Here is a 25,133-nt window from a genome sequence, read left to right as displayed (position 1 = left end):
GAGTCCTTTATTTTTTTTTAATAGAAATCTGAGTCCTAGTGATTCCATTGGCCTCGCTCACTGAAGGTTTTCATGCTTGTCTGTGTGTGTTTTCTCTGTGCTACGTGTATAAATTTCAAAGCATTTAGCTTGTCGAAATTTTATTTGTGTGGGTTTGGTTAAAACAAATAGTATTACAACCCAAGAAAAAAAAATCTCCATCTCTAAATCAACATGATTTTCAGTGGCGTATGTATTTCATGGGGCATTTGAGAAATAACAAATTCCAGAGCGGACTGTGCATCATCCCTCTGCACTGGTGTGGCCTATGCTGCCATTCCAGGGTGGTAGTTTGCTTCAGGCCAAGTGTTTGCCTTCTGGGCGTGTTGACTAAGCTAGGGCTCCCAGAACTCGGGCGGCAGGCCTGTAAATCCTGGGCAGTGTCAGGGTTCAGGAGCTCTTTGCAGAGTGAGGAGTGTGTGTCCGACTCCTGGCTGGGAGTTATGTAGGGGATCCCGGAGAATGACTAGCTCATTCTGGAGTGTGAAGGACAGCACGTGGGGAGACGAGCACCCTTCTGGAAGCCTGAGTTGGGGCTCTGAAACAAAATCAAGATATGAGTGTAAATGGTGCTTTCCATCCTGCCCCCTCCCTCGCTGGTCCAACCAGTAAGTGTCCAGCCTACACGTCTCCTGAGCCAGGAGGCTGAGGGACCGCGAATCCTGTGAATAGAGTCCTGAGTTGAAGCCTGGTTCAGAGCGTTTACCTGGCGTGTGACGTGGGATCACCTTGTGGAGCCTCACTTTGGGCCTTTGTGAAATGGGAGTGAAATTCCTGGTGCTGCGAGCGCCGCCGGGAGACCATGGGGCCTGTGGGCAGTGACTGTAAAGCCACTCCAGGGGCTCCAGATCCACATCCTGATACTGAGGGTGTTGGCAGTGTTGCTGCCAGAGAAGAGGCCGTGGCCTGCTGGGCTCCCCCATTGGAAACCAAGTCCTCCCCCAGCCGTGCTGGCACACACTCTGGAGCTGCTGGAGGATGGCTGGCATCCAGGGCCAGCACGATCATGAGTGAGGGGTGGTGGGGGCCCAGGCTTGTCCTTGGTGGCGCTCCATCTGAAGGTCTTTGCCTATGTGAGCACCACAGGGGCTCTGCAGTCAGCACCCTTCATGGCCGTGTCTAATAATCACTCTCGGCCTTTCTGCTTCTTGGCTGCCAGGGTACTAGGCCACTGCCCAGGGGAAGGAGCGGAAAATGAAGCAGTGGGGTGTCCTACAGCCCTCTGAGCCATTCAGGAAGCCGGGGAGATGCGAGTTACAGCTATGATCAAATACAGCGCAGGGCACGTGAGGGCGATGAGGTTTGGGGCCTGGGGAAGACAGATGGCAGGGTCTTCACCATATCCTGCGCACCGGCTTCTCCTCCGGGGGGTTAGTCCTTCTATCAGAGGGCCCTGTTTGTACCCCTCAAGGAAGGTGCTGCTTCCAAGGCTTCCTGCTCCATTTTTGGTGAACTGAAGTCGCTCAGTCGTGTCCGACTCTTTGCAGCCCCATGGACTGTAACCTACCAGGCTCCTCCATCCGTGGGATTTTCCAGGCAAGAGTACTAGAGTGGGTTGCCATTTCCTTCTCCAGGGGATCTTCCCGACCCAGGGATTGAACCTGGGTCTCCTGCATCACAGGCAGATGCTTTACCCTCTAAGCCACCAGGGAAGCTCTACCATTTTTGGTAGACTTGGATTATTAGAAAATTTTCCCTTCTGTTGTGCTGAAAGCAGTCTTCTGCAATGTCCAGCCTCTCCTGGGGGCACACAGCAGGTCTGCTTCCAGAGCCTTCCAGAGGATGAGGACCAGGGATATGGATCCTCTGTGGCATCGCTTCTCCATCTGGCCTCCTGTTTGCCTTTCTTGCCCGTACACTTAGGCAGGGAACGTTCACCTGGCAGGTGGTGCGTCATCTGCCCCCCACAGGAAGGTCCTTTGGTAGCTGAGAAGACAATGGTGGATGTGCCAGCCCCAGGAGACCACGTGGAAGGGGTGGAGGTCACCCTTCCACCCCTTTACTTCCAGGTAAAAGTAATTTTACTCGCATTCCTATTGATGTTAAATGTAGTCCATCGCCCAGGGTTTAGTCCTTGTCTTCTGACCTCCTCACCAGAATTTCTCCTTATACGAGCTCATCTTAACCCATCACTCCTGTAAAACAAAGCTGATGGCAACTCTCTTCTGTCAGACCTTCTGTTGGTTCCCTGTTGTCTACAGGGAAGCACAGCTCTCAGTTTGGGATTTAAGGCCCTTCTTGGACTGATTATGTGTGTGTGTGCAAAGTCACTTCAGTCATGTCCGACTCTGTGACCCTTTGGACTGTAGCCTGCCCAGGCTCCTCTGTCCATAGGGATTCTCTAGGCAAGAATATAGGCCCTTTCCTGGCCTGACTGTAAGCTGACTTCTATCCTAATCCCTTCATATACTTACTCTCTTCCTCCTTTGCCTCCTGTGGCCCACGTTGAGGTCCTTAGGAGGGTGGATTCAAGAGCTGGATGGGCTTGTCTAACTGGCCTCCCCGTCCTCAGTTTCTGTATAGAGAGAGTGACACCAGCTTTCCCTCGCTGTCCATACTCTCCAGCGAGGATGAGGTTTGAGGACTGTGTGGGGCTCTGTTAAGGACACCTCTGAGGAGGCTGGCAGGTGGAGGGTGTGCACTCAGATCCGTGGCTGGTACTCAGTGTGGAGAGGGCTCTCGAGGAGGGAAGAGCTCTTTGGCTAGGGTGACCAGGGAAGGCTGGGTCTTGACGAGGGAGCTAGAATTCAGAATGGGCAAAGGCTGCTCAGGTGGATGGAGCTCTGTGGACAAAGGCTCATAGGGTTGGTGGAGCAGAGAAGAGTGTAGCCACAGTACAAGGTGTACATCTGTGAGGAGTGGGGATAAAGCTGGAATAGCAGGTGGGGGAGGGCTGAAAACCCCTGAGTGCTGGACCTGGGTGTTTGGCCTTCATACCTGAGGACAGCAGTGAGTGGCCCCGAGGCCTTCTGAGCAGGATGACACCAGGATGGAGTCCCGGAGTGCACTGATGGTGACCTGCCAGGAGGGAGACAAACCCCAAGGAAATGCTCTGGCTGCAGCCCCTCCAGCTGCCGCAGTGGGTGGGAAAGATGTGCGCACATGGGCCAGAGTGAGACCCGTGGCAGTTGTCAGGTCCAGCTGGCAGGGAGATTGCTCCTTATGGGACACACTTTTCTTGGGCTTCTGGACAATCCCAGGAACCGTGGGCTTTCTGTCCTGGTGCATTTTGGTCTCTTAAGGAGTAGAGCTCGTTTTTCTGTGTGTTGTCTTATTCTACCTGCATGCCTGCTTGAGGCAGGCGCTGCATGGAGGAAAGAGAGATGTAGAAAGAAATGGACAGTATTGTCCACTCCTGCAATAAACCTGTGAAAGTGAAAGTTGCTCAGTCGTGTCTGACTTTGTGACCCCATGGACTGCTGTAGCCCGCCAGGCTCCTCTGTCCATGGACTTGTCCAGGCAAGAGTACTCGAGTGGGTAGTTGTTCCCTTCTCTAGGGGATCTTCCCAACCCAGGGATCGAACCCAGGTCTCCCGCATTGCAGGTGGATTCTTAACCTTCTGAGCCACCAGGGAGTAAGCCTATAGTCTACCTGGTAAGCGGAAATGAATGTAAAACAATGTAAATTTGCAGTTGATTAGAATGATTATCTGGAGAAGGAAATGGCAACCCATTCCAATACTCTTGCCTGGAAAATCCCGTGGATGGAAGAACCTGGTAGGCTACAGTCCATGGGGTCGCAAAGAGTTGGACACGACTGAGCGACTTCACTTTCACTTTCAGAATGATTACGTTTTCCAAATACGTCAACAAATTTTTCTTGGAAGTGATTTCAAACATACAAGAAAAGTTGCAAGAAGAAGAACAGCTTAGTAAACAATCCAGATATCTTTTACTCAAAATCACTTATTATTAATATTGCGTCTGCTTTTTAATTTATCTGTAAGGGGTGTGGACTGGTTTTTTAGTATTAAAAAAATTCTTTACTGTTTTTAGTTATTCAGGGGCTCAGATTATGGCCAGTGGCTTCTCATATTCCATCACATTTTGCTTTTGTTTTCATTTTTTTTTTAGCACTTTCTTATCTTCCTAGTCCTGTTATCTGCCCTGCCTCATCCCTGGAATCAGCCATTTCTCAAAAGTCTACTGATCTTTATATGGGAAATAGTATTAGAGACCAAGATCTGGATGCCAGGTGTGCTCATAGCTACCAGCAGTGGCAATGTCTTTGTTTCTAGGTCTTTCTGACAGAGCTAGGAGGTAGATACATTTACATACATATAATCATATGTGTACATCTTTAGAAATCATGAATTCATGTCAGCATCCTAGTTGCAGTCCATCCCCAAAGGGTTCTTTCTAACTGTCCCTCTCCCATCTTTCTGTGTCCCTCCTACAGGGAGAACCTTGGCTCCCAAGTGCCTTGACACATGAACTCATTTGTGAAATCCTCAGTTCAGTTCAGTCACTCAGTCGTGTCCAGTTCTTTGCTACCCCATGGACTGCAGCACACCAGGCTTCCCTGTCCATCACCAACTTCCGGAGCTTGCTCAAACTTGTATCCATCAAGTCAGTGATGCCATCCAACCATCTCATCCTCTGTTGTCCCCTTCTCCTCCAGCCTTCGATCTTTCCCAGCATCAGAGTCTTTTCCAAGGAGTCAGTTCTTCGCATAAGGTGGCCAAAGTATTGGAGCTTCAGCATCAGTCCTTCCAATGAATATTCAGGACTGATTTCCTTTAGGATGGACTGGTTTGATCTCCTTGCTGTCCAAGGGACTCTCAAGAGTGTTCTCCAACACCACAATTCAAAAGCTTCAGTTCTTTGGCGCTCAGCTTTCTTTGTAATCCAACTCTCACATTCATACATGCCTCCTGGAAAAAAACCATAGCTTTGACTACGGACCTTTGCTGGTAAAGTGATGTCTCTGCTTTTGAATATGCTGTCTAGGTTGGACGTAGCTTTTCTTCCAAGCAGCAAGCATCTTTTAATTTCATGGCTGCAGTCGCCATCTTCAGTGCTTCAGTAACATAAAGTCTGTTACTGTTTCCATTGTTTCCCCATCTATTTGCCATGAAGTGATGGGACCGGATACCAAATCCTATAGTATATCTAATATCGTTTCAGCAAGATTTCATCCATATCACTCACTGCAAACAAACAAGCTTACTAAAAAGAGTTCAGCATTTGTCTGTGGTTCCACCCTCATCCCAGCCCTACCCAGATGATAAAAGCGTACAGCAAATGTTCATAAACTACTTGAGCTAGTTGTGTCTCTCTCCGTCAGGGTGGTTATGACACTCATTTGAAGAACAATCAGATTCATTTATTTCACTTCTACTTTAAGGGTGTTTTCTCTCCATCTTATCTTTGTTGATTTAATTAAGAATTTAATGTGTAAAATATTAGCATGATTCTAAAAGTTAGATTATAGAAAAAGGTATACTTAGTGTCACTCCTACTTGATGCCCTCTAGTCCCTTGTCTCCATCCCTTTGTGCTTTAACCTTCAGTTGCTGCTGCTGCTGCTGCTGCGTCACTTTAGTCGTGTCCGACTCTGTGTGACCCCAGAGACGGCAGCCCACCAGGCTCCTCTGTCCCTGGGATTCTCCAGGCAAGAACACTGGAGTGGGTTGCCATTCGGTTAAGGTTTCCTTATTTTCTCTTATTTTGCATCCAAAGGGTAATACAATATATGTGTTTTTTTCTCCAAGCACTTTTAAAATCTCCCTTTGGCTTCCCTGATAGCTCAGCTGGTAAAGTATCTGCCTGCAATGTAGGAGACTCTGGTTCATTTTCTGGGTCAGGAACGTCCCCTGGAGAAGGGATAGGCTACCTACTCCAGTATTCTTGGACTTCCCTGGTGGCTCAGATGGTAAAGAATCCCACTGCAATGCAGGAGACCTGGGTTCGATGACTGGGTTCGATCACTGGGTTGGGAAGATCCCCTTGAGAAGGGAAGGGCTACCCACTCCAGTATTCTGGCCTGGAGAATTCCATGGACTATATATAGTTCATGGGGTCTCAAGAGTTGGACACAACTGAGCAACTTTGACTTTATCTGCAACAGGTAGGCTTCTCTCACGTGTGAGTTGTCAGATTTCTAGTCACTTGTGAAAGTCTGGTGGTTTCTACCAGTAGACTTGTTAAATTAACTTTTATAATAGTGAGTGTTACTTAGTCCCTTAGTACTAGGCTTCTAGAATGACAGATTCTTCCATGAAATGGAAAACTGTTTTCATTGTCCACTGAAGTTGATAATGTTCCAGTGGGCTCAGGTGAGATGTTACGGAACGCAGGGTTTGTTGTGAACGAGTTGTTTTCCGCTGAGCAGAGAGCAGTACAGGGTTGATGGGGTACTTGCTGGCTCTTTGAGGTCACTCCATGCCCCAGGATCCCACGTGTCCGTTTGTGCCTCCCTCAGTTCCCCTGGCGTCATGTAGCTTAGAGCCCATTCAGAGCTGTTTGCAATTTTTCTCCTTTCAGTACGTGAGAAACCTCCTCCAGTTGCCTTTTATTATACCCAGATTCGACAACTACATGTTATACTTTTGAACTTGATGTTTGTGCAGGGCTTTGTGATGTTCACGATAGTATCTCGTTGAATGTCTGACTTTGTCCCTGTGAGACAGGAGAGCAGGTAGCATGTCGGTTTTGCAGGTGAGGAGACTGAAGCTCAGACAGAGGAAGTGACAGAGTGGGGCACAGAGTCCAGGTCTCAGACTTAGAGCCCAGTGTGGTCTGAGAGGAGCGATGGGGCAGCTGAGTTTGTCACAAAGAGCCCACTCCCTGCACCTTCTCCTCTGCCTCATCTCAGAGCCGACAGGATATTTATGCCTTGTCAGTCTCAGTTCTGTCCAAATCAGGAAAGGTTACGTGCCTGCTAAGTATTAGCAGAATACTTAGAATTAGAAGTATTAGCAGAATACAGACTGTTCAGAACTGTCTAAAATCAGTTCAGAGAGTTTATATGAACAGTTTTGTTACATGAACAGTTATAATAGTCTTTAGTATTTACAGTAAATGGGCTACAAGCCAGAACTTGGCAGTGTTTTTTAGTCTCAGAAATTCTAGTCACAAAAGGATTTTACTTAGGTGTATTTTGCTGTGTCCCAACTACCAGAATGTGCATACAACAGTGATGCAGTTTGTTAGAAGGTCTTTTGAATTTCTGATGTAAAAAGAGTTAATGAAATGTGTTGCTAAAGCCAAATCCCCTGTGAAACTTAAGAGCGACTCTTCTGCTATCTTAGTAATTTTTTTTTTAAGAACTCAGATGAGATATGTAACCAGAATCAGAATACCCTGTTTATACATTTTCATGTGAATTGAGTACTCTTGAGTTCAGAGTCAAACTCAGAGAAAGGTTTATGCTGGGATACTTCTGCTGGGAAAGATTAGAGGCCAAAGAAAAAGAGGACGGCAGAGGATGAGATGGTCAGATAGCATCACTGACTCAGTGGACATGAATTTGAGCAAACTTTGTGAGTTAGTGGAGGACAGGGGAGACAGGCGTGCTGTAGTCTATGGGGTCATGAAGATTCAGACACGAGGTAGTGACTGAACAACAACTACTACTTTTGGTAAACAATAGACTTGAAGGCCCACAGACTTGGTCTTTACAATGTGTTTAAGAGAACAGATTATGTGACGCATTTTCACGTTGACACGTGACACTCCAGGCCCTCCACTTGTTCAAGGAGGAGATTCTGGTTCCGGTGTGACATTTTCAGAGTTCAGATTCAGTTCGTGAACCTGCCCAGGAATGAATTATTCAGGTCTGGTATCTCCGGAAGCCAAGGATGAGAAGCCCCATATTGTTCTCAGGATATGGTTCTTGTGAGCAGCAAGGTGCTGCCTTCAGAGGCCTTTCATTTTGAGAGGGAAAGTGTCTCCCCAGGAGGCTCTAGGCCTTGATCGGCTTCAGCTCACCCCGAGAACCCCCCGAGTCGGCTCCCCCGAGAGCCAGGCTCAGGATGCCCCACAGCCTTGCCCCCTCCTCAATTCTCAGCAGGTGAAGGTGGGACAGACCAGCTCTAGCAGAAAGGACAGATCCCGGGGCATCTGAAAAACTTAGGGGCAGTGAAGGTGTCCTTTCTAGAGGGGGCGGGCAGAAGCCGGCACCTTGGGGAGGAATCCGGTTTCTCACCCGAAGCATCAGTGTCACTGGGTGTTCAAGTGTCTCTTCAGCCCATCCACAGCCCAGAGTTGAGGGAGGGCAGGGAGAGAGGGAGGAGAGGTTGACTTTAGGCAGGTCACCTGCTCTTCCTCGGTTGGGTTGGGTTAACGAGGTCCTGGCAGGGGAGACGTGCTGGCTTTAGACTGGAAGGAAGGCAGACGTGGCGGCCATCGGCATCCAGCGGTCTCTGTGCAGGGGCTGCACTGCCTGTTGTCGCATCTCCTTTCTTAGCAGCTTTGTAATCGTACTTCCTAAATCCATACCACGCATACCTTGGCTCCTGTAACAGTTCACGGTTGGAAATGCAGATGGTTCCTTGTATATGAGAACTGGGTAATCATCCACCTGACTTCCTGCCTTGCCTCAGCCAATGTGGGATTCTGTATATATGCAGAGATCCATGCTTGCAGACAGGAAAAGTTGAGTAAACCATGAACAGTTGGGAACATTTCCTCGTCTGCCAGAGCCTTTCCAGGGCAGGTGTTCCCATAAATGGGCAACAAATCATGCTCCCTTTTCCCCTCCTATGGGGAGGACTTTGGTGGGAAAGATCATGGCAAGAAGCGACAGTTAAGAAAGATAACTGCTTCACGGGTGCTCCATTTCCTGTCTGGGAAGTGTGGAGCGGGGCTGTCTGGGTGGGGACAGGCTCTCTGCTCTGAGCCTGTCCACTACTCTGGCTGGATCTGCAGAGGGTGGGGGTGGGATCTCAGGGCTCATGGTTTGGACAAAGAGGCCAGTACACACTAGGATGCTGAGTGTTACCTCCAAGGATGGAAGAAGCCCTCTAGGAGCACAGCTCGGCCCCCTTTGGGTCCTTTCTCTCTGAAGCATTGTGCCCGCTATCTGAGGAGGCTCTGCGGGAGGGGGGACATCTCTGAGGCCCCTGCTGGGGGATCAAGGGCCTATTACGATAGCACATGGTATCTGGGGCCTCAGCTCACTGGGAGTGCAAAGCTCCTAAGGGGTGCTGGTTTTCTGAGGGGCGTGCATGTGCGTTGGCGTGGTCTCTGCAGCTCTGACCCCCACAGTCTTGCTTGGGAGGCACTGTCGTGTGTCCTGTCCGCGTGTGTGGCCCCCTTTGTGTGCTCGTGTGGCTGTACTTGGTGCCGTGCGTCCTGCCGCGAGACTGCTGTGCGGCCGGGCAGATGGCTCTCAGGGCGGCTCCCGGGGACGTCCTGACGAGTGCCTGTTCTCTTTGCCCGCTTCAGAGAGTTCTCGAAGGAAAGGGAGAAAGCAAAAGCACGAGGAGACTTCCAGAAGCTCCGGGAGAAGCAGCAGCTGGAAGAGGATCTTAAGGGCTACTTGGACTGGATCACCCAAGCAGAAGACATTGATCCTGAGAATGAAGAAGAAGGAGGCGAGGAGAGCAAACGAAATAGTAAGTGGCGCCTCTGCTGCTCGGGACCCATAGGGCCGATGTGCTGTTCAGATGCCCACCTGCGGCAGGTATCTCTTCTGCTCTGAGACCCAGAGCACCCTCTAGCTCTTTGGATTGTCGGCCTGCACATCAGAGAGCCTATTTGCACTGACTCTGCATTTCTGCCTGGGGCGCGGGGTTCAGATATGTATCTTGTCTTGTGGCTTTTTGGTTGCAGAGGATCAGCTGGCTGCACTTTGTGCCCTGGGAATACAATAAGCCTCAGCTCTGGGACAAGGATGTGTTAAGATGGGAATGTGCCTTGTATCAGAGGAGATGAAACTGTGGGTCCGCCAATTCAGAACAAGTTACTGGAAGGGACCTTGAAGAGTAGGGCCACTTCCACCCCTCAGCTCCTTGAAGTGGCTTCCATTTGCACCAAACATGGGACGCCAAAGTCTCAGCTCTTCGCCCGCCGGAAGACAACAGTTCAGTGTTTAGGGCAGTGTTAGGAGGCATGAGAGCCCATGCGGCCGCTCCAGAGCATACCCGGCTGGTCCCCCACACTGGACACTGGGCGCCGGGCACCTTCCTGTAGCAGGAAGGCCTGTGTTCAGTCCACTGGGATTGCCACTGTCACCCAAAGCATCTTTTAGCATATGCTTTTCTTGCTCCTGCTCTTCTTGAGATGGTCTGTGCCTCTAAAAGGGAAATTGAAATTCAACAGTAGAGTTGACTTAAGCCATTTGTGATGGGTTTTAAATCTAGACTAGTTGATAGTAGAGACCTAGGGTGCTCGTCCATTGAGAGGCCTGGGAAACCAGATTAGGCCCTGCCCCGTGGAAGATGACTGAGCAGGTCCCACACAGAACCCTCAGACCGTATGCAGTCAGGCCTCCGTTCAGCAAGGCCGTGCGGATGCCTGGAGGACTCCTGGGGTGGTGAGGACGGGCCCACACCCTAGTGAACGTAGCACCAGGACACATGAGTGCAGGTCGCGAGAGGAGGCAGACCGTGTCCCGGGGGCTGACGGCGGGGGGTGGTGGAGGGGGGCTGGTGACGATCGTCTAGGACTGAACAGTGGGCCCTGGGCCCTGGGCCTTGAAGGATGGATGGACCTGAGATGTGTCAGGCAGAACATTCCGAGTTGAGGCAGTGGTGTGAGGAGGACATGAAAGTGGGCAAACGAAAGCTCAGGGAGGCCATGAAGGGCTATTCCTATGGCTGGAGCCCAGGCATGTGCAGGGAGAATGGGTGAGCAGAGGCTGAGACCCAGGGTGGAGCCCGTGCCTGACCGAGTTGGCCTTTGCGATTGTCCGAGCCTGGGACTCTGAGTCTCTGCTTCTGTGGAGAGTGTTTCTTGTCATCAGGGATGCGCACTTGACTCAATCCTGTGTGCTCATGGTTGGGGGAGGCGGAGGGGCGAGCAGGTGTGTGCAGGCCCCCTGCTTCCCAGGCTGCACTGCTGCCTCCTCAAGGAGAGCCTGGGGGCCGCCCCCTGAGGGTGAAGGAACCAGGGAGCATGTTACTAGACCAAGTTCCTCAACTATGAGATGAGAGTTTTGAAGACTCTGATGACGTGGTGTAAGGAGTATCTACACATCTTTGGCCCAGCTCTGCCTAGGGAGGGGGTTACTGCAGAATCCCATGGCCTTCACAGAGCACCTGTCCCTGCAGCGAGGCCAGGGACAAGCCTGCAGCTCAGGGCTGCCTGTCCCGCTGTTTTCTTCTTGGTTCCCAGGCTGTGGCCTTGACGCTGCCCCCAGGGCTCCACCAGCTCCCTGCCCCGCTCTCCTAAGCCCAGCATGTCACCTGTTGTGTTTAGGTCAACCAAGGTCTTGTCCCTTCTTCCAAGCAGGGCCCCTTGCTCTGTCAGCATCGGTGTGTCCTGTAGGGGCTGAGCCAGGGCCCTCCTGCAGGCAGATGTCGTTTCATCTCCTCATTGCTCCCCCTTCTAGTCACAGACAGGGTCCACCTCGTGGAGCCAACATCATTGTACTGGAACTGTTCTGTGGCCTGTGATTGGAGGAGCAGGGACTTGAGCCAGTGTCTCCCGGTCGCTCTTAGGGTCCAGTGCATTTCCTGTGTCCTGCTTCTGCCTGTGAGGAAACGTCTGATGGCAAAATCGATGCCTCTGCCTGAGGAGACCTTCCCACAGCACCTAGTGTGAGACAGAGCAGAGAAGCTGGCATCGTAACCAAGGGCCCGCAGTCTGCCATGGGAGCCCAAGGAGGATGTAGGGATGTGGGATGAGGGGCGTACAGGGGAGGCCCTGCGGGAGAGGCTGTGTCCCCACCGCGCTCTGAGGGACAAGTGTAGCCTTTGGTTGTGGAAGGTTGGGGGGAGTGCTTCTCACGCTAATGAAATGGCATAAACAAGGTAGAGTGGTACACGTGTTCAAAACCCCGAAGTGTATTTCTTAATAAGCAAGGAAGGAAAGCAAGCCCCCTTGAAAGTTGCAGAGCCTCAGAATTCACTGTGTAATGGGAGCGCGGATCCCCAGAAAGCTGCTCTGTGTCTCAGGGATGTCAGCGTCGTGGCTTCTGCTCTGCTCAGCGAGGCTCTGCATCAGCACGCAGGACTGGTTTAGCGCTTGGTCTGGAATGGCAGCTCCTTCTGGTGCACGCCGACTCTGTGTGGGCTCGTTTGCCAGGTGCTGGGGTGTCCTGTGGAGCGGACATTATACCAGGAGACTGGTATTTCCCGGCCTCAGAGTTCCAGACCCCCAGTGGATCAGGGCTGGGAATGGAAACATAAATCTGAGGCTGTGGGAACCATGCTGAGGTTTAACTGACTTGAGAAGAGAGCCCCAAGCCCCCTCGCAGCGATGCATTCCCCTGCGGCCCAGACTTCCTGGGGGAGCAGCCCTGCCAGGGTTTCACTGGGGCCTCCGTGGCTGCCAGCCGTTTCCCCCTTGTCACAGAAACACAGGGAGGAGGGGTTCGCCTCTGTGGTCCTCCTCACCCACTGACAGTGGCTGACTTACCACCCGCACACGCCACGTCTGGTCTCTGTACCTGTCAGCAGCCCGTGAAGTGTGGGCATTGCCAGTATCCTCCCCGAGCTTGTGAGGCTCACCCCACACCCCAGCCCTGCCCTGTGTCCTCCCTGGGGAAGGGCGGGGGGAGCTCCTGCCTGTGCCTGCGGGATGCTGACTCCACTGAGTGTCTTTTTCACTTGGGTTGGGGATGCAGTGGGATGGTTTCTTCCCAGACATGGAGGAATTGAGTAAGTGTGAGAAGAGGCCTCCCTGATGGCTGAGGCTCAGCCTAGACAGAGGGGACTGTTGATAACAGCAGGTGTCATAAGCCCATGGAAGACAAGGGTGGGCCTGGAGAGCATGGCTACATCCCTTCTCTGGAGGTGGCTACAATCAAGTTGAGTGACTTAGAATTTGGACTAGAGCACTAGGCACATTACCCAACATCACTGAGCCCCAGTTTCCTTTCCTGCTGGAAGTGGAGAAAGATATTTGCCTCATGACAGGGTTGTCATGAGGATTAAGTGTTCCATAACTGGTAGGAGTTGCCACAGCTGTCAGAGGACTTGCTGCTGCTGTGGTCATCAAGCTCCAGGAAAACTTGACCTGAAACAAAATTGTTTTTGGACATTCTACTAGATCCCTACCCAAACTCAGAGAGAGGACATCCTCTTCCATACTGTTCAAGAACTCCAAGGTTCTCAAGTATTGATAGAAAACAAATCTGTCAACTCAGTCACTTTCGAGATATAGCAATTTGCTGGCCCTTGAAGTCTGTTTCTACCTTGGCGTCGGACAACAGATGTCAAATCAAGCACTTGGAGATGTGCTCGCATTATCTTTTCTCTCTGATCTACTACATGTCACTGTCTGTACATGTGGTGCCCAACTCTGGCTGTGCGTGACCGTCACCTGGGGACTGGGGTTGCATCCTGGTGCCATGCCTCACCCCCATGCCGATTCACTGGGGACGGGACCCAGATGTGGCTCCCTGGAGGTTTCAGTGTGAAACCAGGGTGGGGGCTCCTGAATGCCACCATACCAAGTGTCACACTTGGAAGGAGACAGAGGAGAGGCAGTGGGGTCCCTACCTTTAGGGCTGTCTGGTGCCACAGTGACAGGTAGCTCTGGCTTTGTGTGTCCACAGATTATTTATGATGCCTGTTCCCTACATTTGCTATTAGAAAGCTAGTGTTACACAATTAATTGAATGGACAAGATTCCCTTGGAAGTTAGTTCCTGAGCATATGGGATATTTTCAAGGATAATTTATTTAACTTTTTGCTGAGCTTCAAGTTCCTTAAGAAACTCTGCCAAATCTCAAAGTGATTTTTTAGACGTATGCAGCTGCTTCTGAGTGAACAATGGAGTTTTGCTGGGGCCATTAAGATCTGAAAGCCTCACGTTCTATTTTAAACTCTTCTCATTGTCAGTGATTAGTCCTTAAAAAAAAAAAAAAAGCATTAAAAATAATGAAATCCTTTTAAAGGAAGCTCATTCTAAAACTCTGGCCAGAAAGGCAAGGCATTTTCCTGAGGGGACTATGGATGATCAGTAATCCCTGTCAGTGGGGATGTAGGATGCCCCGAAGAAGGGAGGGGAGGACACCCTGACACTCCAGGACACCCTGAATGCAGGGGGGAACCCTGTCTTTTCTTCATCAGGTCAGTCCTGGAGGCTTGTGAGCATTGTCCCTGCCTGCCTCCCACTGGGATGCTGTCCCCTCGGCACACAAGGTTGTCACAGCTGTCAGTTCCCGCCTGTATGTGTCACTTTGATGCCTTTTACAGCCATGTTTGATTTCTGGGGTGGGCAGAAAACCAGAGATGGCAAAGCTGTGTGCGAGCACAAGGCATGGACATTTGTTGGTCCTGTTGAAAAAGGTTGTGTCTTCAAATGTTGATTTACAAAACTGCTTTCATCACGCTTAAACCACCTCAGGGTGCAAGTTCAAAATGGAAAACATTCAATTAAAAGCTGTCAAGCAAACAGCAGCAGTTAGAGCTGCATAGGGTAAACACACATCCAGGGCAACTGCCCTCTCTGCAGGGAGCCCAGTGCTGAGGTTATGGGAGACCCCCGCCCCCAGCCCCGGGTGGTCCTGGGAGCCATCATTCACCGGGGGCTGGCTTCTTGGGAGCCGGTGGGAGACGGTGGGAGACGGACTTCGTGATGGTTGCGCCACTGTGATGAGGCAGCCAGGTTTGTGAAGCTCTGACTCAGGGCAGTGTTTGTATTTAATATACCTTGATTACATAAGTGCTATTTGCCCACTGTAAGGAAGTCATGTAATACCGAGGTGTATGGAGCATGATCATTCGTTCATCCTCTCCTTAGAGAGAAGCAGGTTTGGCAGTTGGGAGCCTGCTCTTTCTGGCCTCAGTTGGGCACGTGAGAACCTACCTTTGCACAGACAACACCCTCCCTGGTCCCCACCACTAGATCGCCCAGCACAGATGGCCCCGCCACTTGTCTTTTTTCACTGAACCATGTTCTGTGGATATCCTTCCGTGTTTTGAAACAACATTTTGGCTGTTTTCAATAAATGGCCGGTTTAAAGCTGCCACAGTGGACGGTATGGTCCACAGCGCATACGGGCTCTACAGCAGCCACCAGAGTTGTGGTTTTATGCTTGTTCACGTGGTCGCTGTCTTCCTCTGCCGCAGGACTGGGAGCTCCATGGAGGCAGAAGCAGGGCTCTGCACGGGGCGGCTGGCACCTGGCAGGGTCTTTGTCTCAGGTCCGAGCTCCCAGTGGTTGACTGTTGAATGAAAGAGCACCGGGTCATTGCTCACATTAACCAGGTGCTTCCTTTGTGCCAGACATTCTTCTCAGGGCTATGGGCACACGAGTCTGTTACTCCTAACACCGCTGTGCGGTGAGACCTTGTCAGAAGAGGAAAATGAAGCACAGAGAGACGAAGCAGCCTCTCGGGGCCGCATGACTGCTGCAGAGCCGGGATTTGAACCGAGGCTTTGCTGTAGCCTGCACATTCATTGCCTCTAACCCCCGAATGCCTTACCTGTGTGGCCACTGGTGCCCAGGGTCCTATGGGAGCGATGACCACGAATGGCTTTTCTGGGTCCCAGAGGAGGCCCGTTTCAGAAATGTGAGCGTTATGCCGAGTGACACCACTTCCCACTGCCACCAGCCGTGCGTGAAAGCTTGCCCTGTGTCCATTCACCATTCCTTCTGCTGCCCTTGCGCTGTCCTGGGGCATGTGGCCTCTACTGCAGAGATTCGCCAGCCTGGAGCAGCCCTTGTGTCACAGAGCTGTCTGGGGCTGGAGACCCTGGAATCGTTGTCTTGAGACCCAGACAAGGGAGTTTTCATGGTTGAGTGTGCCTCGCCAGTGTTTGTATCATTATATTTCACTGTATGTAGTGTTAATCTCTTAGAGCGACTCTCTAAGTGTAGGTTTGACTGTTATTAACATCTTACGAGTGAAGAAACTGAGGTTTAACACTGTTAGGTAACACATCCACAGTCATTCAGCCAGTCTGTGGGAGGGCTGGGATTAGACCTGGTCTGTTTAGCTCCAGAGCCCACTACTTTAACCCCATGTCCTGCTGCATAGGGTGATGCTGGCTGGACTCGCAGAGCCAGTCAGCACCTAGGACTCCTGCTGATGTGCCCTCTCCCTGATGCCCTTCCTAGAGGGGAAGCCGAACCTTGGGAACATTTGTCCAGAGTGGGTTAGTTGGTTGTGTATTTAGGACAGGTAGTTTTGGGGTTTTTTTTTGCAAACTATTTGCTTTACAATATTGTGCTGGTTTCTGCCATATATCAACATGAATCAACCACAGGTATACATATGTCCCCTCTCTCTTGAACCTCCATCCTGTCTCCCACCCTCTAGGTAGTCACCGAGCACTGGGTTGAGCCCCCAGTGTCACAGCAAATCCCCACTGGCTGGCTCTTTTACATATGGTAATGGTAGGTTTCCGTTCCCCTCTCTCCATTTGTCCCACTCTCTCCCTCCCACAATGTGTCCACAACTGTGTTCTCTGTGTCTGCGTAGGACAGGTGTTTGAAGACGGGTGTTACAGTATACTAGCCGCAGAAGGCGCACGTTCACTGCCCGTCAGGTCCTGAACTGTAGATTTCTCCGTGGGAGGAGGGCAGATTTGGGGTTCGCCTGTCAGAGCCGGCAGATGGGGCCGCCTTCAGCTTCCTCACGCCTGCTGGCGTTGCTGTTGCTGCCCTCTACTGAAGCATAATGAAATTGCCTGTGTTCCACTGAAGGGGTCACAGTGGCCGACTTGCTAAAAGAGGATAAGAAGAAAAGGAGATTTTGCTGCTTTCGCCAACGCAGGGCTAAAGATCACGGTAAACTGCTGAGCTGGAACTTCCTCTTCGGGAGACTCTTCTCCCAAGACCTCTGACGCCTGTTCCTTCCACATGGCATGGTGTGAGGTGCATGTGCTGTGTGGTGTGTTTGTGAGATGCCTGTATTTTCATTTGATTTCCTTGAAACTTGTTCGTGCTGCTTTCCTCTTGTCTTTTCCCGCAATATGTGTCTTAGCCAAGACAGCATTGCAGTTTCCTCTTTGTTTGAACTGTACCTTTTAAAGAAGCAGCTGAACCAACTCAGAAGATTTATTTAATTCTGCATGAATATTCTTAGACTGGAAGACAGACTTTTTAAACACTTCCCTCCAAATGATGCTTTTTAATCTAAACTGTTTGGAAATTCCAGTGATGTTGTTTGATTGATTTTTCTTTTCCAGGTTACATGTTTCAGTTGGCCTCTGCGTCGTGCAGTCCCTGGCTGGTTTGCCCAGGACCAGGCTAAAGCTAGAAGTGCTAGTTTCAAGAATGAAGTTAAAAATAGACTTCTAGAGGATGCCATGATTTGGGGGCACTTGCCTTTACAAATGGGAATGGGGAAAGGGCTTATGTGGGAAACAGTTTCAGTCTGTGCTCTAAAATAATGCTTAACACAGCCTGTCATCAGAATCCCTGGGCTTGGCATCAGGGCCATCCCCATGCAGGGCAGTTATGCAGACAGCTGGTGTCCTGCCTGCTCGAGCCATCCCTGTGCTTTTCCTGTGCACACGTGGTTGCTGCCACCAAGGTCAGCCCTGGCCACACAACCTTGGAGGAGCCTCCATGAGAAGATTGAGAACTGGGGGCACAATGCCAGCTGCCAGGAGAGCAGAGAGTTCACGGTGCCCTGTTTGCTCGCTCGTGGGAATGCCGAGCACGGAGGTGATGGGAATTGGACTTGAGCAAGTCTTGGGTGGTCTGAATGAAGGATATATTCGAGTCCTACTCTCCTCAGAAGGTCCCAAAGTGGAAAGGGAGAGTGGGTACAGACATGAGCCCTTTGTCACACTGAGAAGACGTGGTGGCTCCGAGAGAAGGAACTTGTCTGAGAGTGGGCCTGAATCTGGGGCGGAGACAGCTGACTCGTGCCACTGCGATGCTGGGAATGGGTTCATGAAGAAGAGGCTGGGCGTGGGGAACTCCTAAGGCCTCTGCAGGAAAAATGGGCTTCTGCTAAGCAGGAAATACTGTGATGGTGTGAGAAAAGAGTTTGCAAAGACTGACTTAGGCTTCCAAGTCTGAGAAGTTACGTGAGCAAATGAGTGGTTCCTATCCCAGGGGAGGAGAGACCCCCCTCCTTGGCTGGTGCTTGGGCCTTGAGACTTTTCAAGGATTCTTGAGAATTTCAGATTAGCCTTGAGATCCGCAGGATTAGGAAGCAGTGTAACTTTTCAGAAAACTTGCTGTATTTTGTTGGGGGTGGAGTTTTTTTTAATTTAATGAAATACTTAGAGACCCAGAAGAAGGCCCCTGACATTACTGGTGATGCTACTGGGGTGGGAGCCCTCGTGGGGATGCTGTGCTCCCACTGTTGCTGGTCATACAGAAATATTTGCTGGCATGGCATGATTCTTGCTTTAGACAGAGAAACCTTCGTCTGGCCTTGACCCACATTCTCCAGCACGAGCCTGGCTTCTTTACAGCAACGAGAGTCTGTTAGCCTGTGACGGCTGAACGTGTCACCCCTAGCAAGCACAGGCAAATTCCTCCAGGGGACGTCATGGCGCTGCTCGTGCTTGTCATGAAAATGAGATAAAAACACAAGATCTTGGCTGCGGAGCCCCTGTCCCCAAGGAAGGCAGCTATGATCCTGCCACTGCTCAGTTATCTAACCTGACTGCCCCCACCCCTGCCTCTGAAAGGAAAGAGTGAGACGCTTTAGGCTGCTGGGGCACAGAGGGAAACGCTCAAAGAGACCCCTGAGTGTGCAAGAAAGTGCGTCCTGTGGAGAACAGGGGAACCAGGTTCCTAGAGGCCCCGGACATCTGTGAGTGAGGCTGTCAGTGTGACCTGTCCAGGAGGGGCCTGTCAAGCTCCGGGCTCACTTGGCAAGGGTCGCCAGGGTGTCCCGGGGGCTGCTCCCTCCTGGAGCTGCTGTACTCCCCAGGGTGCTCTGCCTGGAGGTGACTTGGAACCAGTTGTTACAGGCCTACTACTGGCCTTCTGGCCACCCTCCTGAAGGGTGGGCTGTGACTTCACAGTACTGCTCACCTCCTGCTCTGTTTGCCGAGCTGGAGGCGGGACATGTGAGGAAAACCCCCTTGGTGCTGAGAGTAAAACCAGACAACCTGTGGGTGTTTCCTCTTCACAGCAGTCCTGTCAGGTCAGAGGTAAATGGGTCTTAGAGATGAAACTGACCAATAGCTGCAGGTGCAGTAACTAAGCCCTGGGAGGAAAGGGGGCTTGTCCCGGCAATGACAGAGACCAAGCCTCTCTGACCTCTGTCCTGGAGGCAGGAAGCTGGTCTGGGAGGAGTGGGGGGAGGGGCCAGAGTTTGGGGGCTGCCTGTCTGGATCTGCACACAGACTCACTCTGACTCCTGGGCACGCACATCCATGCCCGGGCGCATGTGTGCACTTGTGTATTGATTTCCCTCTGAATCCACAGGCCAGGTGGATACGGTTGAGGTGTGCGTTGTTCTTCAGAGAGACGGTAGATAGAGGAATGTTTACATGGTGGTGAAGATACTGTTGAGCTGGCCTGAAAAACAGCTGTTTCCTGGTTTATTTCATGTGGCATCACCCATGATGACATCTGGGCCCTACAATTAGATCCTAAAGAGAAATAGTGTGACCTGCTATCCACGGAGAGCAGGGGCCGAGCCAGGCTGCCCGGGAGGCCCTGGCAACTCTCACTTACAGTCCAGGGTGTCCTGGGCTGCTGGCTGGCACCATCCCCTCGCCGACCTACCACTGGAGGCCCCTTTTCAGTGAACACACGCTGGAAGCCCAAGGGTCTGCCCTGGGGCTCTCCCTAGAGATCCCAGTGCCTGGCAGATGCAGGGCCAGTCAGCATTACTGCATAGGCCACAGGCTTGTCCCAATGCCTGGTTTCAGCTGGAGTCATTGAGAATTGCTTTCAAATTTATATTTAAAAAATGAAAACTTCTTCAACAAAGCTCTAAAATTTCCTGAAATGTGTAGGGAAAAAGGACTGATAGCTTCTCTGCATGCAGATGGCCCTGTTTCCTTCTACAGGAGGGTCCGGATTCTGTCTGAAGGGGTCTCTCTGCTGTAGCCCTAATTAGACCTAATCACTTGTCAGCAGTGAATGCTGAATGCTCACAGGGACAGAGCGATCACCCCGAATGGGGCAGTCCTGATGCTGAGGCAACTGGTTAGGGAGAATGCCACGTGTTCTGATAAAGTCATCCATGGGTTTACTTCCTTGGGCTTTTATGAGTCTTTCTGTTTGGGCTTTTATGAAGTCCTAGTAGTCCCTGGCACACCTGTATTTTTGTATAACCCCCCCTCCCCGTTTGCTGGGCTGATCTCCTGGAAGTGGTCTGGCTCTACACCCGGTTTCCAGGGGTTAATGAGGGCCATTAGGACAGCACAGCATGGCTGGCAGGTAACAGGCTTACTTGGTTTTTGGAGCATTTTGATTTGTGGAGTTTTAAGTGTATACCAGTGCACATACCAACATGTACCGATACTGAATCATACACCAGTGTATTTAAGGATGTACCAAAGCCACAGGGTTGTTGCACGGTGAGGGTGGCTCAGGAGAGCTTTCTCCTCTCACATCTGAGCTGTGTGTCCCAAGGCAAGCGGGTCGGTTCTCTCATCTGTGAAATCACAGTATTTGTTCATGTCCTCTCAGAAGCCCCTTCCAGTTCTAACAGTCTCTGATTCTCCTGTCTTGATTTTTTTAAAACATAGATGAGATCCTATTGGGGCTGAGTGAAGTGAAGTGCATATCAATTTAGGAATGTTAAAAAAAAAAGTCTGGTGCAAGTGAAGGGTGAAATGTTTTAATGTACAAACAAGCTCCTTGGTTATGCCCACTGGGCCCGGTGTCTCGTATGCTTCTGAAAAAGGAACACTCCTATGGCAGGGAGGGAGAGGCGGGATGGGAAGGTTGCCGGAGCCCCGGCCAGAGTGTGGCTCTGAGGCTCGGGTGGAGGGACCGGATCCACATCTATTTCTGGGACCAAATGAGGTCGCCACGTTCTGGTGGAGTCACTGCTGTCTTCCTCCACCCGCCCCTTCCTCTCTTCCTCTTGAGCCCCCGGGGGCATGATTCCAGAGCAGATTTACTTATTAGGGTTCTGTGGCTCTGCAGGTGTCAAATAGAGGTGACAGAAAAGTTGCTCTCAATGCAACAGGCTAAGGTAAAATAATTCCGCTTAAGGCAGAGAATGTGATACAAACTGGGAGTGCAGGCCAAGGCTGGGTCAGAAGTGTGGAAGGTGTTCACACGAGAATCCTTTGTGTGGCTGTAGAAGTGGGTGGGCTGAAGTGACCCTGGGCTTGGACCATCCAGAGAGAGTCCCCTTGCTTCCAGGGAGCTCCAGGAAAGCTTTTTGAGCTGATGGATTCGTCATGTAGGAGCTTCACTGACGGCCTGACACTGTGGATCACTCTGCACCCCCTCCCTTATAGTTCTGCTCACAGCCCAGTGAAGTTAAAGTACGTCCCATTTCAACAGATGAGAAAATGAAGCCTTGGAGAAGTTCGGTCACAAATGTGGGGGTAAGGTTAGACCTGGCCAACCTGAGAGGCCTGCTCTCAACCACTGCCCCATCCTACTTGAAGGGTGGAGCCTGCTTGGCAAGCAGGAGGATTCTCTCCGTCAGTGCAGTCCTGACACCATGCCCCACAGTTAGCCTCAGTTTCTGCTTGGGGACTTCAGTTTGACTTCTTGTCTCTGCAGCCCCAACCTCAGTCTAGGGAGCGCTTGTACATTTCATTCCCTAGTTGACATGGAACCAGAAATGCAAAGTAGTGTCCCCCCACCTTTCCCATGGGCAAGCTGTGAGTTATCTGTTTGGATCAGATCTTTTGAAAAACAAGCTTTAAGAGTGAAACGCAGCAACTCTATTGATATCATCATGGGACATAGCCCCAGAGATTAAAAAGCCACAGAGTTTTACCCATGAAAAGAAGTTTGCTCTTCTTGGAAATAGTGACTGAATTTCAGTCAGTTCAGTTCAGTCACTCAGTCGTGTCTGACTCTTTGCGACCCCCATGGACTGCAGCACATCAGGCTTTCCTCTCCATCACCAACTCCCAGAGCTTACATGCAGTAATTCTATTGATATCATCACGGGACATGGCCCCAGAGAGTAAAAAGCCACAGAGTTTTGCCCATGAAAAGTTTGTTCTTCTTGGACATAGTGGCTGAGTTTACAACATGATTAATATTAGAACCATGAAGTATTACACTGCTGTAGAGGAAAGTGACCCTCCAGAGCCTAGGGATAGTGTTCCCACTTTTCAGACAGGACCTGGAGAAGCCTGGAGAGAGGTGGGACTGCCCAGGGCAGAGCCAGGACCCTGCTGAGGCCTGAGAACCCTGGTCCACCCAGTGGCACCCCCACCCTGCTGCTTTTAGCTTCTGTCCATGGTGGCAGTAACCACCAAGAAAAACGTTCTGCAGAGATGACTCCTGGCCATATCTGTAAGGGTCTCCCACCATGATTTTCCTTGTCCTGCTCCTGAAGAAGAGGGTGACCCTGTGGGAGTAACCTGTAACAGTGAACTTGGCTGACTCTTATGACTTTTTAGTCTTTCTGCTGAAGTCAGGCATGGAATAGTCGTGGAGAAGCAAATTGTATGAGCAGCCTCCTGTGTATGTGTGTTTCTGTCTCTTGATGGAGCTTTTTGTTTAAGGTTTCTGTGATTGGATTGTGATGTTTTTCTTTACGGTTTGTTTGGTTCTGTGTCTGTGTTTTTGCATGGAGTTGTGAAAAAGTGAATCAAATTTGTAGTTGGTTTCTTTTGACTTGACTAAGGAAGAAAAGGGTTATTCTGTGAGAGTACTGGTTGTATTGTATCATCTGTAATTCTGCTCATTTTGCCTTCCCATTTGAAGCCTTTGCCTCAGTGTGCCTGGAGATGGCTATTTCACCCCCTCACCCTGGCAAGTTCAGTCCTCTGGGTGCTCACAGGAGGGAAGGGGTCGTCTTTGGTGCCTCAGAAAAGGTGTTTCTCAGTTCTCTGGGGTCCACGTCCATCCTTGTCATTCACACCCTGTCTGTCCCCCGAGCAGGGTCCACAGCTGTGCAGCCGCACCGACAGAGCTCTCTCGTCCTGCTCCTTTGCGCTGCCCTGAGGCCAGTCTGGGCTGGGCTCAGACTGCTCCCCATGGCGCTCCAGGTACCTCTGTCAGGTTTTACAGCTGAAACTCAGGCATCCTTCAGAGGAGGAGCCATATGGTTAGGGCTTGCAGGGGAAAGGCCTCCCTGTTGACGCCATCAGGTCTCCAAAACCAGGTCGCTGCAGTTCGCAATTATGCATCAGGGCAAAGACATGCACGTGTGGGGGTGATTCTCCCATTATTCGGCTTTTGATGACCGCTCCTAACCCCAGAGCAGAGTTAGTCATTCCTTACAGCACTTGCCCAAACCCCTGAGGCAGCTCTAATCTTGGTGGACCGAAGTGCACTGGGTGCTGCCTCTCCCCTGGGTCGTCCAGGACAGGCGCAGGGCCGGGTCCCTCATTGTGTCCTGCACCTCCTCTGCCGCCTGCTCCCCAGCACATGTTGGAGACGTTTCTAGGGTTGAATCAAGCGGAGGAGAAGAAAATACCCATGTGCCAGATGGTGACTCTTGAATGGGTCCCTGGGCCTCCTGACCTGAGTGGGTATGTTTCAACTTTTCCTCTGCTTCTGCTTGATGCTGTGCTGTGGGGAAGGAAGAAGTGCCCAGAGACACTGGTGCACTAGGACCACAGACAGCTTTGCCCTCTGGTCGCTGGTTGGGAGAAAACCTTCTTTCCCCATAGGACCATGTTCTGAGCTCTAGTGCAGGCATCTTTGGTCAACAGTCTTTTTTGTTAATCTAACTGACGTCCTTCAGCATCTTGGCTTCACAAGCTGGGCAGAAGAACATCAGGTAGGATTAACGGAAAATGAGTTGAATACTTCCGTTTTTAAAGAGATTCTTTGCTTGGTACCTTCATATGCTCCTCCCTTGATAATATCTCCTCTCCTTCAGTATATTTAAAGTAAGAATTTGTTTATGAAATCTTAGATTTGTTCACAGATGTTCTAGAGTACTTCTTGCGGGCACGAGAAAAGATGTAGCTGTAACTGAGATGCTGTGATGGCCTCTCAGGGCAAACCTGGAAATCAGAGGAGTACGCTGGCACTGACAGCTACAGGGCTCACTTTGGTCCCCAGGCTTCTTTCCTTGGGAAGTTGGATAGTGGATTTCTCTTCCTGTTGGGATACTTTCTGGGTTTCCTTGGCAGATCATGGAAGTGAAGGCTCCTCTGTGAGACACCGGGCTTCTCAGCACCTCCTTTTGCCAGTCAGGTCCCTGGGGACCCTTCATCATGTTCTTCACCCTCCTCCCAGCTTCCCAGAGGCTCATCCTGGAGGCAGAGATTGCGTTTGTCCCATCCTTGGGTGCGCAGGGCATCCAGTCAGTCAGTTCAGTTCGGTCGCTCAGTTGTGTCTGACTCTTTGTGACCCCATGGATGGCAGCACGCCAGGCTTCCCTGGCCGTCACCAATTCCTGAAGCCACGGCACAATCTAAAGCGTTTCTTCTCCCCGCAGCCAGCATGCCCACCAGTGAGACGGAGTCTGTGAACACAGAGAACGTGAGCGGGGAAGGCGAGAACCGAGGCTGCTGTGGGAGTCTCTGGTGAGTGGGGCTGAGGCGCTGTCCTCTGGGCTCCTCCTGGCTTCTTAGAGAAGCAGATATGAGTGAGTTGCCCAGGTTTCGGTGGAGCCTGGAGCCATGGCCTCAGATGCAAGAGGGGTGGGCGGGCTCACCCTGGGCCCCTTGGTCCCCCTCCTAGCCCTGGCCCCCCAGACCCCCAGCATATCACCTGCCTCGTCCTCCAAAGCGGTCCGTCCTGCTGAGATGGAACCTGCCTGGGCTGAGCCAGGTAACCTGGCAATTCCCCTGTGTCCACTAGGTGCTGGTGGAGAAGAAGAGGCGCTGCCAAGGCCGGGCCCTCTGGGTGTCGGCGCTGGGGGTAAAGGCTTCTCTGAGCCTGGTGCTGGTGTCAGTGCTTTGAAGGGCTTGTATGGCAGAATTGCTCACAGAATGTGCTCCCTATTTAAGTTTCCTTCAT

The 25,133-nt window shown here is 51.2% G+C and overlaps 1 protein-coding gene and 1 non-coding gene across 13 annotated transcripts in view; one reads left to right on the top strand and one right to left on the bottom strand.

Moving 5' to 3' along the window:
- CACNA1D (calcium voltage-gated channel subunit alpha1 D) overlaps nucleotides 1-25,133 on the top strand; it is a 370,601-nt gene that overhangs the window by 229,525 nt on the left and 115,943 nt on the right. For 7 of the 12 annotated variants that reach the window (XM_010817677.3, XM_059879483.1, XM_010817674.3 and 4 more), the window contains exons 9-11: nucleotides 9,429-9,598; nucleotides 24,610-24,697; nucleotides 24,975-25,034. In XM_010817677.3, the coding sequence (XP_010815979.1) occupies nucleotides 9,429-9,598; nucleotides 24,610-24,697; nucleotides 24,975-25,034 (318 nt within the window). The remainder of the gene's footprint in view (nucleotides 1-9,428; nucleotides 9,599-24,609; nucleotides 24,698-24,974; nucleotides 25,035-25,133) is intronic. The other 5 variants (XM_010817680.3, XM_059879485.1, XM_059879486.1 and 2 more) reach the window with 1 other exon arrangement.
- TRNAH-GUG (transfer RNA histidin (anticodon GUG)) lies at nucleotides 1,620-1,691 on the bottom strand. The gene has a single exon. It is a non-coding gene; the product is annotated as a tRNA-His (tRNA).

This window comes from Bos taurus, chromosome 22, assembly GCF_002263795.3.
Source record: "Bos taurus isolate L1 Dominette 01449 registration number 42190680 breed Hereford chromosome 22, ARS-UCD2.0, whole genome shotgun sequence".
Lineage (NCBI taxonomy): Eukaryota > Metazoa > Chordata > Mammalia > Artiodactyla > Bovidae > Bos > Bos taurus.
Note: the sequence above shows the minus strand (reverse complement) of the source record. Positions and strands in the feature narration are given on the sequence as shown.